We start from the raw sequence: 19,190 nt of genomic DNA, 5'->3' as shown, positions 1-19,190 counted from the left end.
TCATGAAATAATAATGATGATTGCAATTTGTACACCGTTAAACATACGTTAATGTGTCTTGTTAACGTATAATAAATTTTCTTCAGCATATCGATGTATAAGTTTAATATAAAGGTTTTTAGGGGTTGGTTTACTAAAGTACACACTAAGTCACAAAGAAAGACAGGGAGCTCATGCGATTGTTCGAAACGAAAATAAATTCCTTGTTTATATCATAGTTCACTGCAAACAAGACCTTTTTTGTTATACGGACATGATTTGCAAATAACTGATTCAATTTCTCCCTAAATTAGTTTCAGATCACTACATGGATTATGTAATATCGCAACAGAAGATATCTTTTAGGATCATAAGTGTGGTATGAGAGTTGGACTTTTTTCGCGTATACGTCATGAAAGTCAGAGGACAAATGATTGTTGCTAAAAATGACACACAAGAACATGGGGCAATTATATGCAATGAATTTTTTTAAGTCATTCAATCAGTTGTGAACCTCAAAATCCAAATAAAAGTTTTGGAATGGTGTGGCCAAACGCAAGACCTATCTATAATGAACATAAGCTTGTACGGGACTAATAATTTGGCTGTTGAAACATAAAATAAATTGATTTATAATGTCCAAGAGATGAAGAAGATGGATATACAAACAAATTATGTTCTATTCTCCAATGTACCTATCTGTTACAAAAATCAAATGTATTTTATTACCCCACCGCAGAGATGGGGAGGTTGCGATTACGTTTGCCTATAGATTCATTTGTCTATATCTGAAGTAAGTTTCAGTTGTACTATTTCACAAGAAGTAAGTTCTTGTAGACATAAATTTCATTAGCACTACTCGGTACTTTGAAAGATTATTTTTGGTATGAAACATAAAACTAATTGATATGTAAATTTTATTCTTTTATTTCTGCACTAAATGTTTCTGTACGAGAAATTACTACTGGTCACGGATAGTGTGGAGAATTGCAGTTCAGTGGTGTGGATTATTGGCATCTGTTACTGGAGTAGTGAAGCCCACTGGCGTAATAAGTTTGAAGGGTTGATTTTAACAGTATTAATGATTAGAAAACTAACCCAACAGTATTATTCAATACCTTTACAAAATGTGATAGTGGTAATGCAGCAACCATGCTTCGGGAAGATATCGCATAAACCTGTAGTACAATTGATAATAATATATCAGCTGATCAAATTATTCATTAGGCTTTACTTTGGAGGTATTACTATTACTATTATTTTTAAAGTGATTTTCTTCAGCACATAATTCGATAGTGCTGAGTTATTGTAAAGTAGTACATCAGTAATGGCGCGAATAATATTGCAGTTGAACTCCAACACTACAGTGACTCTACAAGTGCAGTAACAATTTTGTGTAAAAACTTGTATTTATATACAAATTTAAATTGAATTAATACAAAAATTTTGTGCAAAATTTTGGTGAGATGTGTTAATTTATGGAGAATTTTAACGGTCATATACTGTAATAGACACAATTCATCCAATAAAATAAAAATATGTAATGTACCATGGCATGTCTCGAGCTTGACGGACAGCAGTTCGGGAAAATGATTCGGTGGCGGCCTCGGTAGCTCAATGGTGAGAGCAGTCGCCCATTAAGCAAAAGGTGCCAGGTTCCAATCCCGGTCCAGTCCAAGCCATGAAACATTTTTTCCGGACCCGCCGGATATGCACGTTACAATAATTATGTTAGACAAGAATATTATCAAATATTCACAACTAAATATCACGAGCATCTCTTAAGCGGGGGTTCCAAGCTAATGAAGGTAAATCTGTTCATTGCTTTAAAACCTGTTACTTGACCTCGTACGCAGAGTGCAAAGACTTGCTTCAATAGACCATCGCCGTACGTATATATCATAATCCACCTACGGCATGAGCTTGATGTATTAATTTGTGACCGAGCTATAATCAACGATTGGTAGGGACATCATTTTATTATCGATATAATCTGATCGATATTGGTTTGCTGTTGCAAAGCCTTATGTACATAAATAACAAGATGGCACTCTCAGACCAGTGAACGAATTGATGGATGATCTTTGTACAGAAGTTTTTCTAATATTTTCAACTATTCAGGCTATTTAACAGTTTTATAGTTAACTGCACACGAGACTTAAGCTCTCTACAACTTTGTGCGATGCTTTCTTGGCTGCGTTGTACAACAGTTGCTGCTGCTGCTTCTTCAGAATCCAACCCTGTTTGCAATTGTACCTTTTCTAACATTGAAAGAACTGAATCCAACACACTAGCTCTTTCCACTAGTAAGTTTCCTACGTCTTTCCAGCCATCCTGAAAAGTGAAAATTAGGTGAGAATGGTAATGCAGCAATATTTTTTCATTCTTAACATAGTAGTAAATATCAATATTTTTTTGTGCGATTTTCAGTGAAGGAGAATTGTATTCTCATCAATGAGATTGATTTTCATGTATTCTTTTTGGATCGTGATGATGTTACATATACAGGGCAATTCAGCACAATTGTCCCACAGACTAACAATGTATTCCTTGTGAAAATCTGCAATTGAAACGTTTTTTATTTCTCATAGGAAATTTGTCGTTTACGAATTACAACCGTTTGAAATTGACCACTCTAGTAGCATCTGATGGCTGAGAACAGAAGGAGAACAGAGCTGGGGGATTGTCAATTAACTATTATGCAGTTACTAGCTGTCTTTGGGCCTTTTCTTTTAGCCCAATTTCGAACAGCTGCAAATTGTAGATTTTCACGAGAAACACATCGGTAACCTACGAGGAGATGATTCTAGGTCAGTAATGCTAACAAAAACTCGAGGTATTGTGCTTGTAGCTCGGTTATGTAAAATTAACATCAGTTTGGGTGATAAGTACTGGAATCATAGGCATATTATTTTAGGCAAGTAATTATCATTAAATATCTCCGTTGACGCATGACACTTTCTGGATCTAATAAAGTATGAAGACTGAATGGAAAAAAGTTTTGTGGATATGTAATTGTCTTTACAATATGACAATCGGTACTGTGGATAAAATCTATTGACAATTATTGTGCTAGCAATTTGAATCCTTGCCTTAAAGTAATAAGCTAGGTATTGTTATATTTGAATAATGCAGTATGTATTCCTACACTATAATCTATTTGTTTTTGGTCCATAAGTGTAACTAATAAATTGTACATTATGAATCTTTTAATTATTTATGTGGTGAACAACACGAGCCTTACGAATTGTTACAGCTAATGCTCCAGCATTGTTAAAAGCGAAACATAGAAAATTGGTGCCCTCAGGCATTCAAAATTACTTTTGAGGAGGAATATGTAATATAATATTATGACCACTCATCCGAAATATTTCAAAGATATAATAATAATGACTGCTTACCGTTAATTGATCAGGCTGAGGTGATTTGATATTTTTACCAGATTTTTTTTTATTCTTGTTATTTGAGGACGGAGTTTGAGATGTGGTATAACCACAGCACACAGCCCCAATAAATGCAAGTGTTTCACCACAGGTCGCTGCTCTCATAAAAAATCGTTTATATGAAGCTGGAGTTTGTTGGCACGGTATTGGAAGAGTTCGAAGGCCAGGAGTTGCATCCAAGTCCTGTAGGCACTGAGAATCAGGAGACGAAGAGCGTGATAGACACTTTGCAAGTTGTGCAATGATTTTCAATTGTTCCGACTCATGAGCTTCTCTCAAACGCTCTACTGCATCTAAAGGTACCAGAATGCTCTGTGCACTGCTTCCCCGATCTTGTAAATGACCTAAAACCTCAGGAATACGTTCCTGGTGCAATTTTTCAAGCTCAGTACCCAGCTGAGCTAAAAGTGACGATGATTCAATCTCGGCTGCTGCTGCAACTATCCGCAATAGTAAATTGCGAGCAGAAAGTAATACCAGCATACAGGATAGAGTCTCTTCTCGAAAACGAGGGTCTTTTTCATAGCTATCTAAAGGCTCCCATCCTACAACCACCTATTTTCACAACAGACAAAATGGTTTCTAAACAAAATGGTTTTATGTACTATGTACACTACAGTTTGTTACACACAAGTGTACACATTTGTTCAATAATATATAAGTTACTTAATATGCAACAATAATTTACCTCAAGGTCTCTATTGTCTCTGATGAGGTTCCATCTAATTGAATCTTCATGGGGTTGTATCCGCATGGAAGTCAGCATAACGGAGAGGATATTAGGATTATCGCACCAACTAAGTTCAAGTAACATTTTATCCACAGTTGTCATCGCAAAATGTAACGAATTATCCAAACGTTTTCTTAGTTCCACAAATTCTTGGATTTTTACGAAACTGCCATACTTATAAGCAAATGTTAAATGATCTGCGCTCTGGAAAATCATTTGGATTCATATATACAACTTATCTTTGCATTCATTTGTGTAGCAAATTCCTTAGAGCAGGGGTTTCCAAATAAAAAAGGTATATCCTAACTTTTAATAATTGTAGAGAATGCAAAAAAAATAGCAATTGGATTGACGTATATAAATAAGTGAATTGAATCTATCAAACCACGTTTGGAACGAATATTGTTTGCACAAAACACAAAGTTATAAGCATTGTGCAATTATTCAATCACATTGAAAACTCCTGCTTCAAATTGCATTGAGATATTTAAAATTCATACATCTTTGTAATTTGTAACGAAGAACTTTGCAGCATGATCCAGAGTTGAAGATGCCTGTGATAAATGCCCCATTGGTGCAAGAAGTGGGGCATGCAGATGTCCTAATGAATCCAACTGTATATGTTTGACATCTAATAATGCGAATATATGATTAGCTGCCCCAACAAGACCAGCTTCAAGATAAATTCGTACCAGTAAAATTTTCGTGTGAAAATTGGAAGGACTTGAGACCAGACTTTGCTCTAGTAGTGCCATTGCCCTAAAACATAAGCATTTTAGAAAAAGTTAAAATTCCTAGGATACTTCTATAAAATTTTTTTTACATTTGGATTAGTGTAGTAACACAGATAAAAGTGGCATCTAGCGAGGAAGAAGTTGGAAAACTGTAAATGTATTGTGCTGCCAGTCGTATGGACAATCTGTGATATAAATTGCTTAAATATATGGTACTGCATTTTACCTGTAAAGGTACAATGCTTCTTCCGTTTCAACCCAAAGCTGATGAAACAAGTGAGTGGCCAAAAGACCATACGCATCAGCAGGACAGAAATCGGTTGGCAATCGGTCGCTTGCGGGACAAAGTGCATTTCCCTTTTTGTGAAGGTCACAAAGACGATCTGCCAACTTGATTCTCTCTTCCGTGCTAGTCGTAGGAGAATGATGAAGGCCACATATGCGTCGTAATTGCTCTAAATGAATGTGCCTTTGCATCTGTCCTATCGTAATAGGATAATCGTCGGCACCAACAGCCACGTCTTGCTCGAGCTGACAAAAATAATATATTATTCTTAGGATTTTAAGAATACCGATGTAAGGTAGCATAGCACTGTTGATTTTCAACCTTTTTGACTAAATGCAGTCGTTCATCAGGCTTTAGAAGATGTAAGTACAACCTCAAGTCTCCAACTACACATCCTTTCTCCCCGAACTGCGCAAAATATTGACGCATCAGTTGTGTAGTATCAAATGAATCCAGCTCAATTTTCAGTAAGCGCGCATGTTTCAGCAGCTCAAAACGGGCAAGCCGAGGAGTTCTTGCTTTCTCACCCTTTGTTGAAATAATCTCATTTAAAAGATCCAAACACTGCTGTGGTGTTTCTGATTTCAGTGCAGCTGCTAAGTAGTCACGGTAGTAGGTCCAGTTGTCGATGCTATCGATAAGATATTTATAAGAAATTAGACAAGCGATACATCAGATACTTTTGTATGCAAACTTACAGACAAATCATAAGCGTATTAACGTAGTATCTTAAAGGTATAGTATACAATGTACAAAACTAAATCATTTTAATTAAAGTTGTTTAATCATGACCAAATTTTTTTATTCACTTTTGTCTAGCATTTAGGGGACACTTACTCTTCATGCATCAGTTCTTTAAAGGTACTAGCTGCTTCTGAGTATCGATGCAACTGCAACATAAGTGTGGCTCGGCGTTGAGGGAGAGAGGATAAACGGAAGGCAAGAGGTCCTGTTAAAACCTCCATAATTTCCTCCTTTTTTCCTTGAAGTTCCAATATCATAAGGTACAAGTGAACTTCTTGTTCTGCCTCAATTCTTCCCTCATTTACCATTTTCAATACCTGTTCTCCAATGATTTAGCTTAGTGCTTACTTGATTGAAGGGAAGATATGAAATCTTTTACATTCATTAAATAATTCTATAAAAATTTTCACACATGGTATAATTGGTCCAAGCCAATAGCAAAAAAAAATTTCTATTGATGAAGTAGAGTTGTATTAGGTCAATAGTACATTTTTTAAGAACCAGCTGATATTCAATCCATATGTGAAATTCGTGACTACATCAAATTTCAGACAGCAAATCTAATGCATTTTTGTTCCTAACATGGATAATGGAAATATACTGAACGAATTGATCTGAAAAAAATGTAACATCCTAGCTCCCTTAGAATGAAAAACGTCTTACCATTCTCTCCGCAAGTGGGAGTACAACAGCTTTTGCCAGCGTTTCATCAGCTTGCATAGCTTGCATTACTACGCTCATCACAGCCCAAAAATAATAAGGATTCCTGAGCTTCAGCTTGTAAAGAGCAACCGCTGTCTGCTGTTGTTTTTTAAAATCGCATAGTCGCACATAGGACATAAATAGATGCGTAAGAAGTTCTTCGTTGGTTGGGTCTGCTTTGACTGCTGCTTCATACAACTCACTAACTTTATCCGCTATTGAAAAGAGTTACAATGACTATTAAATAAATTCCTCAGAACATGTTAGCAGCTGCAACACTGGTATTTTGTTAATTTGAGCGTATTGTACATTACTTAGTAGATAGTATCGTGGCTAAGAATTTTGAAGATAAAATACAGTAGAATTGCTTTTATCTTCAAGGTTTCCCGCGTAGTCTCTTGCTTCTCAAGTAAGTTCGAGTATTTTCAAAATGAATGAGGACTTAAATTTAACTCTTATGAGAACTCATTACTCAGGTTGTTTCACAGGTACGTAGTGCAACACACTGATAGTCATTGCTTGCAGTTTCATTCCAATAACTTTATATCAATTAAGGTTGTTCTGGTGTTTTAGGTACACTATATTTCAATAATCGACTGAATCTAAATAATGTTATCCAAAATTATGTTGAAAATGAATGGTTTTAAAAACTTTAATTCAACTTTGAACAAAATGGATTCAACTTTAGACACAAATCTGCGATAAACATGCATTTCAAGTCATCATCATTACATCAACAGCGTAATACACTAAATGATGTGTGTCGAATAAAATATTTGAAATCAAACCACGTTATAACGGTATTTTGCAAGCACTGTGCTGGGCGATCTACAGAGTTATATTATTACCGAGGGTAGAAGGGTGATTGAAACTTACGTTGATCTATTTCCCGATAACAGATACTCATGGCCTGAAGGGTAGAATCATCGCAGGGAACCTCAGCACGTACTTCTTCCATTATCATCTGGCAATTATCTTCCTTGCCAAGACGAAGTAAAGCCAATGCCTTGAGGACTCTGGCACATTGATTACTCGGCTGTTTTTTAAGCACCTTTTCGGCTTCTTGAAGAGCTTTTTTATTATTTCCATGATCCAGCCAGTCTATGTTGAGCAAAGGACATAATTGTATTACATAACCTTGCGAACAACTTTGTGATGTTACCACCCAATAAATACCACCGTGTGAAAATATATTTAATAATCACAAATTCACTGAAATCATGGAATTACTTACCATAAATCGGCCTTAGTCGGCGTTCATTCACCGTATTGTCCACATGGGCCTTGGACGCCATGACACTTTTTTGTTGTTATGTATTTCGAGCGCAAGTGCATTTAACTAGGCTTAACAGGTCCTTCTACGCCTATGGCTGGATTTCACGGGCGTCTCCTCGGGGTCACATATGCGAAACTAGCTGCCAGCACTACAAACTCCCTAGGACAGAGGAGAAGCTACCCTAGCATTTTGTCGCAAGTTCACGTTATGGCCGTCAGATGCATTCGCGCGATTATGGGTGCGTTCCGACATTAGCTTCCAGTGCTGTCAACAATCTTTTCTCTTTCACGTAGCCCAGTTCGTGAGTATATATAGCTACATCATAAGGCTACAGCCCACCTAGCTTTTATCCTAGGGAATTTTTAGCGCTGCCAGTTCATTTCGGAATGCACCCTATGTAGAGGTAACACAACGATAGGAAGTGTCACACGCGCGCGCGCGCGCGAATCATTCAACGTCTGCTATCAGACGACAGGTGACGGGATGTCGGTCCATTGATAGCGTCAAATTTGATTTGAAATTGGTATTTTCGCAGTCAGTGTCGCGGGATTGCTATACTAAAGAATATCCGTCTTAATGGAGTGAATGTCGTGCGGGGTAGAGTTTTATTTATCTGGCAGAGCGTAACAGGTGATAAGACTGTGCGTAACCTCGGTATTGATTATTCGCCCCACCCTTTGAACTCCACCTTGAATTTGCAACAGAACTAGGTACAGCTGATGCCGGGCCTCGACGCCACCCCCGGTTTCGAAATGGGTAAATTACTTTAACTACTCATAAATCACTACCCAAGGTGATCACAGGTATGTTGGGAAACGCGTCATATATGTTGTCGATGTTATTTCAGACGAGAATTTTAAGGAGAGATTGATAAGGAATGTTAAGAAGGAAGTGAAACAGATTATGGAGGAAGCTGTAACGAGAAAATTCGTACACGAAGAGAGCAGCAGCATTACCTCCCTATGTGGCGAGTATACGTATAGATGTATAAATGTCGTGTATACATGAATGTGTATGTATATGCATATACGCGGCTGCAAGAAAGCCTGAAAATCTGGAAAACCTGAAAGTATGATGAAATTTTCACTAAGGCAGCTGGTAAATATTTCAGTAAAAATCAAAATTCAGGATTCCTCTAGTGCAGGAAAATGTGTATTTTTTATTTCCGGTTTTAGCATCTTACTACCTTGGAAAACGACCTTTGATGACTAAGAAATTACAAGCTTCAAAATTACTTGATATAGCTGATTAAATTCATTTGTTGAGTATTCCTCCAGAATAATTTTAACTGTCAGGCTATATCTTTGATACAACCAAAACAATCATCTATTCAAAATTATACAGCCAACCCAAGAGGTCATAGAATATTCATTCTAAATACTGTTACCAGGAATTTAATAGATATACAAATGTTGAGAAAGTGTTATATTTGTAAGTGTGACTTGTGGTTAAAAACTTATACACGCTAAACTGAAGTATTAAACAATAGGGAGTTTCTCTAATTGCCAAAGTTATTAGAGAATGAATGCAAAATTTGATAACAGACTATATTGGTACCCAATTCACAACTGTTAGTTTCGTATTTGTCAACACTTACAATTTTAGATTATTACTAAAATGGATATTCAAATATACCTACTTGGCGTAATAATGAGGAAATCTCAAAGTTTGCTCGAACATTATGCAAATTTGATTGTGAGTATCGAAAGACTACTACCAGCCTTCAAATTTTATCCCATACGAGTCATCTTCAGATTATTTTTTGTAGGACAGAACTTGAAATAAGAATGAATGCAAAGAGCCAATTTTTTTCCAATTACTTCTAATCCGTGTCCACCCATATAACTTTAGCTGCTGTAGAGGCGTGCCTATCGCAGGGGCTAAGGAGGCGTGCTTTGGGATTATTCAAAACAAGCTCCACTACAGCACTGCTGCACAAAGTGGCTAAAAGCTTCCCACCAGCTAATCACATTTCAAGAATGGTTCAAGACTTAGAAAATGTGGAACCATCAAATAGAAAATCTTCTAGCAGCGGCGATAGCACCAGTAAACCACTTCCACCTCCATTATTGAAAAAAAATTCCACTGGTGTTATTTCTCAATCACATCACCAACCACCTAAATACTTATGGATACGGCTAGCACTGCTGGAAAAACAGCTTGCAGGGATTATTGCGTATTTAGTAGAGAATAGTAGCCGATACTATGAAAAGGATTCACTTGTGGCTGATCCAGATTGTGGATCCATTCTTAGTTCTCTGTTAGTCGGACCATGTGCCCTGGATTACTCCAAGACTAAAACGCAAGATCATTTTTGGACGGATCCCCCTGCTGATGAACTTGTTCAAAGACATAGAATATCTTCTGGTACTACTAGTTGTCAACCAACTCCGCCTCTTAATGTGAGTGTATGGACAGTCTTATCACTATATCCCCGCATTATTAATTAAGTTAAGAGTTACATCACAAAATCAATGTTATGATAATCAATGATCTCTCACAGTCATTGAATCAGTAATGATTTTAGATGGCAAAAAAATTTCATATATCACAATATGAAATTAATACAAGAACTTTTTTTTCATAGCTTGTACAATTTCAGTTTAGAAATAGCTGTTTAAAATTTTCAAAACCATATAGTTTCTTAATTTGTCAGGTTTATCTTTTAAATATGTTTAATTCTTCATATCCAATCTATTCTTTCAAATTTTTTTATGTATTCAAAAGTTTGGAAGGAGCCTACATACTGGAGGTAGCTCCGAAGACGCCTTGGGTCAGATGCCCAGATCTGCCAAAGATTATGTTGAGTCTCTACATCAAAATAGCAAGGCAACTCTGCTTTATGGAAAAAACAATGTCAATGTCCATCCAGTACGTATGATGCATTATTACTTATGTTCAGTGTGGAAAAAATCAATAGTCTTGTTTGCAAAACTATTCTTGAAACTGTACATGCCATTACAGTAATAATAAGACAATCATGAGGAATTATCATCTAAAAACTGGACTGTTAATAAAGCCCCAATATTAATTTATTGAAAATTCAGCCACAATCAGATCCAATGCCGGGATATCTTTCCCTACACCAGAGCGCTCGGGGTTTGGTTATTAAGTGGACACCGAACCAACTCATGAATGGGTTTGTCAGTAATTGCTCATCAGAAACTGGTGGTGTCGGAGGTGGCGGTGATGGCAAAGATGGAAAAGAAGACAAATCTCAATATTGGCAGTATGCTCTGAATTTACGGGTAGAAGACATTGTATACGTTCACTGCCATCAACAAGGTGGTGGTGAAGGTGGCGGCACGGTAGTTCTAGTAGGCCAGGATGGCGTGCAGAGACCCCCAATTTGTTTTCCCACAGGTAGAATGAAAAAAATATTAAAATATTAATTTCTCATTTGGTTTATTATCATAACTTATGAATACATCCAAACTCAAATTAATTGATTTTACAGGTCAAGGACATTTACTGTCATTCTTGTCTTGCCTGGAAAACGGACTTCTGCCGATGGGTCAACTGGATCCACCACTTTGGTCTCAACGTGGTAAAGGGAAAGTGTTTCCGAGAAGCCGAAGGAGACCAGCACCGATGCCAGATCAGAACCAAGAAGCGATAGATTATGTATTTAGGATCATCAGTAAAGCTCGCCCAGAGGATTTATGTATGTTATTATTATTCTATATTACCAATTACCTATTATTACTATAATTTATATTATATATTTTATTTAAATTCACTTAAATATTCATGCAACATGGTAAATCAGTACCATTCAAGGGAGTAAACAAGTTTATATTATTCAGGAAACCAGTTCTATGCTTGAAAAAATTCTTGTGCTCTATAGTAGTATGCAAAATCTATCAAATATTCAAATATATTTTTCTGAAACCAGATTTATCTTTGGGAAACACAATCTGATTAGATAATTACACTTATTTTTGATTGAACACACAACAAATTCGAAATATAAGTTTTTAGTACGATTATTTTTAATTCAATAAATCTGATGCGTTGTGTAGTATCGAGTCAAGAACTGATGGATCCAGGCTACAGGCACGGCATAGCTAAGAATTGGAGAGTCTTATCCTCAGCCTCGGCATCAGCTTCCAGTAGTGACTCTCCCCACACTTCAGAATCACTCAATCCCCCTGATAGCCCTGCTATTCCACAACCAGAGCAAAATAGCAACGGTCATCCAATTCGTCTTGTTTGCCAGACCATGAAACGTCAAATAATATCTAGAGCATTCTATGGCTGGCTTGCCTATTGTCGCCATTTATCAACGGTATGGATAGGTGTCATTATTAAAAAATATTGATCCGCAACAACAAAATACAGCTGGTATAGTCTTACTTATCAGCAGTTCACAGATATTATGGTTTAAATTACTTATAGTAGTGTCATGTTGATTAAAGGTACGCACGCACCTCTCTGGATTAGTCAATGGAAAGATTGTAGAAGGTAGCACAGAAGATAGAGAAGGTCTTACAGTCGAGAGGTGGCAGCTTTTGTCACAAGATGGATGTGTGACCGACAGTCAGCAAGTACTGAGGCTCGCCTACTATGGAGGTGTAGCTGCTGAATTGAGAAGCGAAGTCTGGCCATATCTATTGGGGCACTATGTATGGGGCAGTACATCCAATGAAAGACAAGAATTGGATGAAGGTACAAGGCAAAGTTATGAAACCACGATGTCTGAGTGGCTCGCAGCAGAAGCTGTTGCCACACAACGAGATAGACCGAGCAGCGAATCCAGTGAAAGGTATATAACAATATTTAATATTAGAGTTTCTGAACTGCCTTTTTTACCTGTTGCAACAAGTGACGATATAATGTGTAATAACTGCAGTCACTCTAGTGAAGAACAAGATGAGGAAAGTGATTTGGGGGATTCTATTGAAGACGGCGAGGAACCTACTTCTCCCGTTTCATCTCAAGGTGGAATTTATTCTAAAGAACTTTTGGACTTGTTTGCACTAAATTTGCATAGGATAGATAAAGACGTACAGCGCTGTGACCGAAATTACTGGTACTTTGTTCCACCAGATAATTTGGAAAAATTGCGTAATATCATGTGCACGTAAGTTTTCTTTATCTTAAAAATATTCCCTTTGTTAAAATGAGAAATTTTACATTGCACTGAAGAATATTTTGTGTAAAAGTTGTACTCAAATTTACAATATTGGATAGGTACGTGTGGGAAAGATTAGATGCAGGATATATGCAAGGTATGTGTGATCTTGTTGCGCCTCTTCTGGTGGTTTTTGATGACGAAGCCAAGACTTATGCCTGCTTTTGTAATCTTATGGAACGAATGTCTGCCAACTTCCCGCATGGTGGTGCAATGGATGCTCACTTTGCAAACATGCGGAGCTTGATACAAATTCTGGATGCTGAACTTTTCGAGTTAATGCATCAACATGGAGACTATACCCATTTCTATTTCTGCTACCGCTGGTACGTTATGATTCGAAATCCTACTGCAATGAGTATCTGATAGTGCTGATTTATGTAGGTACCACACTCTAAGATAACGTGATTGAAAGCAATGCCATGGCATACCCACTCTCATTCATACCTATGTCAGTGTTTCATATAATTTACAGGTTTCTTTTGGACTTTAAAAGAGAATTAATATACGAAGATGTATTTATGGTATGGGAGGTGATTTGGGCAGCAAGATATGTCGCATCAAATCACTTTGTACTTTTCTTAGCTTTGGCTCTCGTCCAAACCTATCGCGATATTATTCTGACAAATTCTATGGACTTCACGGATATTATTAAATTCTTCAATGGTAAGTACAAACCTCATACACATATCTACTGAAATGAAAACGAGCCCAGTAATTCATTGACACGATTTTATGAAATATTTATTGCCAAAATATGTTAATCTTGCTTTAACAGAAATGGCAGAAAGACACGACGCTCGTGCAGTGCTGGCACTGAGTCGAGAGTTGGTTCTACAACTACAAACCCTTATTGAAAATAAATAAATCTCAATGGAATCTCGTATCGAAGAATTATATATATACATAGCATATTTATTTAGGTATTTACTACATGACATGGTATGCGTGGATCGCATATCTCTCCAAAGTTGTCGTTATATATTCTGAATAACAAATTCCACTATGAAAGATAGATTATACAACTACATATTCTATGGTTACATATTTATAACTTAAGTCAAAGTACTTAAAAACATTGCTAAAAAGCGATAAATTTTTATTTACGTAAATTTTGGTATTACGTTACCTTGCTACATTATGTTTTTTACATGTGGAAAAAGTTCAGATATTATTATCCCTAGTTTTGCTTGCTAAGGTATCATATTCATTTATTATACAATTTTGATAGATGTTTTTTTGCCTCTTAATCGCTGTATAAAATACTGAAAGTTATTGTTTTTATGCAATGATTCAAAATCAACCATCATACCAGGATGACTTAAATCTTTCAAGCAGTGTCATAATTTTTAGTAAAAGCCATTGTCACTTTTTCGAACTGTTTATACATATCAAAAATGTATAAATTTGTGGTGGCTGCATGCGCAATGTCATCTCATAAAAATGCTTTGGCGTTTTGATTATGTTTTCACGCAAGTACTCGTTGAAGTGTTGCTCTGGCAGATATAAGAGTACCAACAGTGTTCGTATCTTGATATCCGCATAGGCCATAAAATTTTAATAATTCTTCGGAATCTGCTACATATTGGGTAAATACATAAATATCAAATAAATAAATAAATGAGCATCAAGGAACACGTAGTAAAAAGTGACATATGCTTTTGTGAAAACCATATAAATGTTAAGTACAAATAATTAAACCACTCCATCTCTGCACCGCTTTTTGGCGTAAAGACTATTTTAATTTACAAAATAATATGAATAAATAAATTGTATTTACTAACATTCATTTCAACTCATTTTAATGCTATTTCACCATTTAATACTTGACCTTTAATACAGAATGGCCAATAAATGTATGTAGTTAACGAAAGCTCTTTGCAGCAACGTACGCATTAAGATTGCTTAATGCGGATGAATCTAAACACACGATCACATCATTCAGTACAAAAAATGTTCCATCCTACAATTAGCCTTAGGTTATCAACTACCGAGAAAATTGGCCGTTATACATGTTTGTGTATCTATATGTACGTATTTCAAACTGACAACAGTAACTGTTGATTTCAATCATAATGCATACTCATTAGTAATGAGTGCATGTTCATGATATTTTAAGGATGCAGATAAAACATTTTAATGTTTTTTTTTGGATTTAATTACTTCAGTTTTGACTTGGAGAAGTAGGGCCTTCGTGCAATCCTCGACCTTTGGTCTCGATAGGCAATGCAAGGGTTGCTGCAGCTGCTAACAAAGCAGCGACTGCATACACTCCCATTGCAAAGGATAAAGATTTTTGCAGCACAACTTGCGCTACATATGGAGTCAACATGGCTCCTAGACGAGCCATAGCACTGCAAGCACCAACACCAACGCTTCGTAAATGCGTTGGATAAACCTCAGGAGTATATACATATGCAGCTTGGAATACTCCTGCAATCAATCCTCTGGCCAGAAATATTAAAATTGTCAAAAAAGTTCGACTCAGATCGCACGCCTTGCTGAGAAAGCAAACACATATTGAAAATACAGCTAATTGCCCAGCCATTGTGCCCTTTCTACCAATTTTTTCAATGGCAAATATCGTGCAGAATATTCCAGGGAATTCTGCTAAAGTTGTCCAAAGAAGATCCATGTAATCGCTACTTTCTAATTGGCACTGCAAACGACAGTCTTTTTCAGTGATTGTTTTGGCCTCCCAAGTACCGCATTCACCTGGTAGACTTCCAAACAATTCCGTGGTCATCAGTACTAGTCCGTAATAGCAGAAAGCACTGGTCATCCTGCAATGTTGAGATACAAACTTACAATGCGAGTTACAACATGTATTCAAATGAATTAGAAAGCAAGTGTTTTTCTACTTTTATTTTATAACACTATCAATGGATATTTTTCAATAATTAAACTCACCAAACTAGCCAAAGTAATATCGAAGTTTGACGCATCTCTGAAGACAATAAATCACGTAGCTTACCACGACCACTTGGGTAACATCGGTCAATAACTAATCTACCCAGCGGCATAGGCTTGCCATTTTCTCTAGCCACTCTCTCCAGTGTTGACAGAGCTTTATCCATACGACCTGACGCTGCATCAAACATTGCTGATTCAGGAAGCCACTGTCAAGACATAACGTTCGTGTTATAACACCTGCATGTGGTGAGTTTGAATTTTAATGATTTAATTCCAACAATATTTGCTTAAAATGAAAATCTAAAGGCTATGAATATGGTATTTTCATCTAAAATGTGAAACTTTACTGAGTATACATTATTTTTACGAAATATACTAATATCTTTAGAAGCAAGTTTTATTTCACGTTTCACTATAGAAGGACTGTTCTAATGGAGATAATGTGCGTGATTTGTATGCACGGTTAAAATTTATACTTAGAAAAATAAATGTACAAAGAAAAACGTGTTGCAGAATACTTACCGGTGTAATAAGAGTAAACACAAATACAGGAAGTGTAGACAATACAAGAAGCCATCTCCAACCAAGGATGGGCATCACGGCTAAAGCTAGTACCACTTCAAAACATGCTCCAAGCGCCCAAAAACACTAAAGAATTATAACAATTGCATTGCGGATAAATTTTAGAGCTTCTAATTTAATATCACTACTAAATTGAATCAGTTTATGGTGAAAGAATGTAGTATAGTTTCTATTTCTACGCACCTAATGAAAAATTATCTTTTGATCAAAATTTTTATTTTTTTTTACCAATAAATTCAAACTGAAAAAAGGACATATTATAGAGATTCATAAAAATAAATCCATCATCTTTTGATACTGTAGAGGTACATTTTTCCAAGTCTACACTTTACTCTATGCAGGAATAATACTCCTAATCTGATGGAAAAAAAATTGTACTATATATAATTTTTTTTGGGATGGTGTTTCTAAAGCCCTGAATACGAGGGTTTCCTACGAATGATAAACAATTAAAACAAAGATTCCCATGATCACTCACATCCAATAGGACGACGCATTTGGCTCTTTGCTTCGTGGGGAGAAACTCTGCATACAAGGTAACGCTGTAGGCCAAACATAGAAGCAAACAAATGACAAAGAGAAGAAAAAATCTAAATACACTAAAACCAAATCAAAATAAGCTAATACACGCAATTATAGGTTTTTTCTAAAACTTACGACTGTGGTACACAACCAATTGCGAATCCAACAAGTCCTCGGAGTAGAAGAATCCACAGAAAGTTTGGTGCAAATGCACTAAGGAATCCATAGTAAAATAGCAACACAGCACAGATCGTCAATGCCTGCTTCCTACCATATCGGTCACTTAGGTTTCCCCAGAACGTTGAGCTCAGCATCATGCCCAAAAAAACTACCTGAGCGAAAAAATTTGTCTTGAATAATAGTACAATCATTTAAATTATCACTACTTGACGAAGCTTTGAATTTTATACGATTAGACAAATTATTAATTAATCACCAACGATACGTACCGTCGTAGTCAGAGCTTGCTGATACCTCGTAATATCCCATTCACAGTGAAGTGTGGGACTTAAGATACTGAGAATAGTCATTTCCATGCTATCTGCCATCCAGCACAGGCCCGTAAAAAGTGATAACTTGACTTGAAATTTGCCAAAGCCCAGCATGTTGACAGCTTGTGCAACGGTAAATGTATCTGTCGTAGCAAATTAATATAAAGTAAAATTTGGTAAATATATTTGAAACATTGGTTGCACGGTGAAACTATAATTTACCGTCGGGAATGACTGCAACAGAGGTGAGCTCCATTGGAATGTCAACATTATTGTTACTGCTGGCATTGATATTGCTGCTGATGTTGCTACTGCCAGCTGATCTTACCGATCTCTGCTCTGGTGAGCCAAGTCGCGATCCTCGGATATCATCATCGAATTCTTGATAGGATTCGGAAAACTTACGCCGCCTATAATTTGCCATTGTTGCACTATTTACTCATCAGTTTGTTGGCGTTTGTTCGCTGAACGTTTTAGAAAAGCGCTTGCCATCGGGGAATAAATGCATGGCCGGACTTACGTAGGCGATGTGCCGTTATGCGTCGTGATCATTTTCGACGATCGAGGAACGTGTGAGAGCTGTTATAGCTGTCAAAACGCCGGAGTAGGTACGCATTAGGAATCAAATTACTTACTCTGATTTCTTTTTTCGTACTGAATTTTGTCGGGATATTGACTGCAGAAACTTTTGCTTCTTATCTGATAAAGTTACATTTATATTTTTGAATATTTTTCACCCCGTATGTTTAGAATAAACTAATTTATGGATATGCACACGAAAACTCTCAACTGCTACAACAGTTTTCTACACCACTCCGAGGGCGCAGTATTTACGTAGTATTTATTAGTGCTTCAAGATCGGCGTGGCTAGAGTAGAATAGTATAGTAGCAATGTATTTACTATAAGTAGCTGTTAGCTTTGAGCTTCATGAATTTATCCCTTTGTCTTTAGCTAATTCAATACATTTTGATTGAAATTGCTGTTGGTCGTTGGCTGCAGGTTTTTTTTCGTGGCTTTCAAATGTGCATTGGTCAACTGTTGACTAATAAAAATTAAATGTAGTGATAGCAGATAATTCCGGGACGTAACCGAAGTACTGCGCTTGGTGCAAAGCATCGTGCAAAGTATATGCGTCGCATCTCTGCTATAGATGGTAAAAGCTCGAAAGAACGTGTTCTACACAGCTATAGACATACTGCGAGGTGTATCAATAGAAAATCTCGTTTGGGAAATCTGTCTCTGTTCAATTGCTGAGCATTTTCTTACATCAGTGGTTGACTAGCATAGTTCGAACGCTTCTGAAATTATCCCTAAACGAGAAAGGCTGATTGTCACAGAGTAAGGAAACCCGTGGATGCGTACGTCTTTGATTTACTATCATTTTCAAGGCATCATCGGACTATCTTATCTTGCGGGAGTACAGAGCTAGGAAGGACCCGTCTGATCAACCAGGCTCATTTCTTCCGAATCCGAATCTAATTTAAAATTTCACACGAACGCAGAAAAAAAATATGCGATCAGTATCGCGTAGGCAGAAACTGTCATTGGTTTCTACAGTTCCAAATGTACCCTGCCGAAAACATTCATGTAATAAATCGTAAGATTATGTTATGACTGAAATCAACATGTACTTTATTACATGATTTATCTTGT

General features: G+C 36.6%; 3 protein-coding genes across 4 annotated transcripts; 1 reads left to right on the top strand and 2 right to left on the bottom strand.

The window, feature by feature from the left end:
• Positions 1 to 1,238: 1,238 nt before the first annotated feature.
• On the bottom strand, positions 1,239 to 7,984 carry LOC124407128 (N-alpha-acetyltransferase 25, NatB auxiliary subunit). Its single transcript, XM_046882974.1, has 10 exons — positions 7,853 to 7,984; positions 7,495 to 7,719; positions 6,580 to 6,833; positions 6,010 to 6,233; positions 5,494 to 5,803; positions 5,113 to 5,417; positions 4,653 to 4,911; positions 4,111 to 4,356; positions 3,381 to 3,977; positions 1,239 to 2,313 (listed from the first exon to the last, which is right to left on the bottom strand). Exons 1-10 carry the CDS (start codon positions 7,911 to 7,913, stop codon positions 2,089 to 2,091), a joined length of 2,706 nt encoding a protein of 901 aa, XP_046738930.1. The 5' UTR covers positions 7,914 to 7,984; the 3' UTR covers positions 1,239 to 2,088.
• A 358-nt stretch (positions 7,985 to 8,342) lies between these two features.
• On the top strand, positions 8,343 to 14,968 carry LOC124406784 (small G protein signaling modulator 1-like). 2 transcript variants are annotated; one of them, XM_046882377.1, is made up of 12 exons: positions 8,343 to 8,650; positions 8,742 to 8,861; positions 9,746 to 10,296; positions 10,622 to 10,765; positions 10,942 to 11,257; positions 11,352 to 11,558; positions 11,917 to 12,182; positions 12,313 to 12,659; positions 12,756 to 12,977; positions 13,088 to 13,354; positions 13,504 to 13,694; positions 13,807 to 14,968. In XM_046882377.1, exons 1-12 carry the CDS (start codon positions 8,614 to 8,616, stop codon positions 13,893 to 13,895), a joined length of 2,757 nt encoding a protein of 918 aa, XP_046738333.1. In that variant the 5' UTR covers positions 8,343 to 8,613; the 3' UTR covers positions 13,896 to 14,968. The 2 variants fall into 2 exon arrangements, with proteins under 2 accessions (XP_046738333.1, XP_046738332.1); XM_046882376.1 differs by having other exon boundaries at positions 12,747 to 12,977.
• Positions 13,917 to 18,292, bottom strand: LOC124406786 (synaptic vesicle 2-related protein). The gene is made up of 7 exons (XM_046882378.1): positions 17,759 to 18,292; positions 17,495 to 17,679; positions 17,181 to 17,377; positions 17,002 to 17,065; positions 16,464 to 16,589; positions 15,939 to 16,147; positions 13,917 to 15,811 (listed from the first exon to the last, which is right to left on the bottom strand). The coding sequence occupies exons 1-7, from the start codon at positions 17,958 to 17,960 to the stop codon at positions 15,193 to 15,195; spliced, it is 1,602 nt and encodes a 533-aa protein (XP_046738334.1). The 5' UTR covers positions 17,961 to 18,292; the 3' UTR covers positions 13,917 to 15,192.
• Between the last annotated feature and the right edge of the window lie 898 nt (positions 18,293 to 19,190).

The sequence above is a fragment of the Diprion similis genome, chromosome 6 (genome assembly GCF_021155765.1).
Source record: "Diprion similis isolate iyDipSimi1 chromosome 6, iyDipSimi1.1, whole genome shotgun sequence".
Classification (NCBI taxonomy): Eukaryota; Metazoa; Arthropoda; class Insecta; order Hymenoptera; family Diprionidae; genus Diprion; species Diprion similis.
The sequence above is the reverse complement of the archived record's forward strand: the minus strand, read 5'-3'. Positions and strand labels throughout refer to the sequence as shown.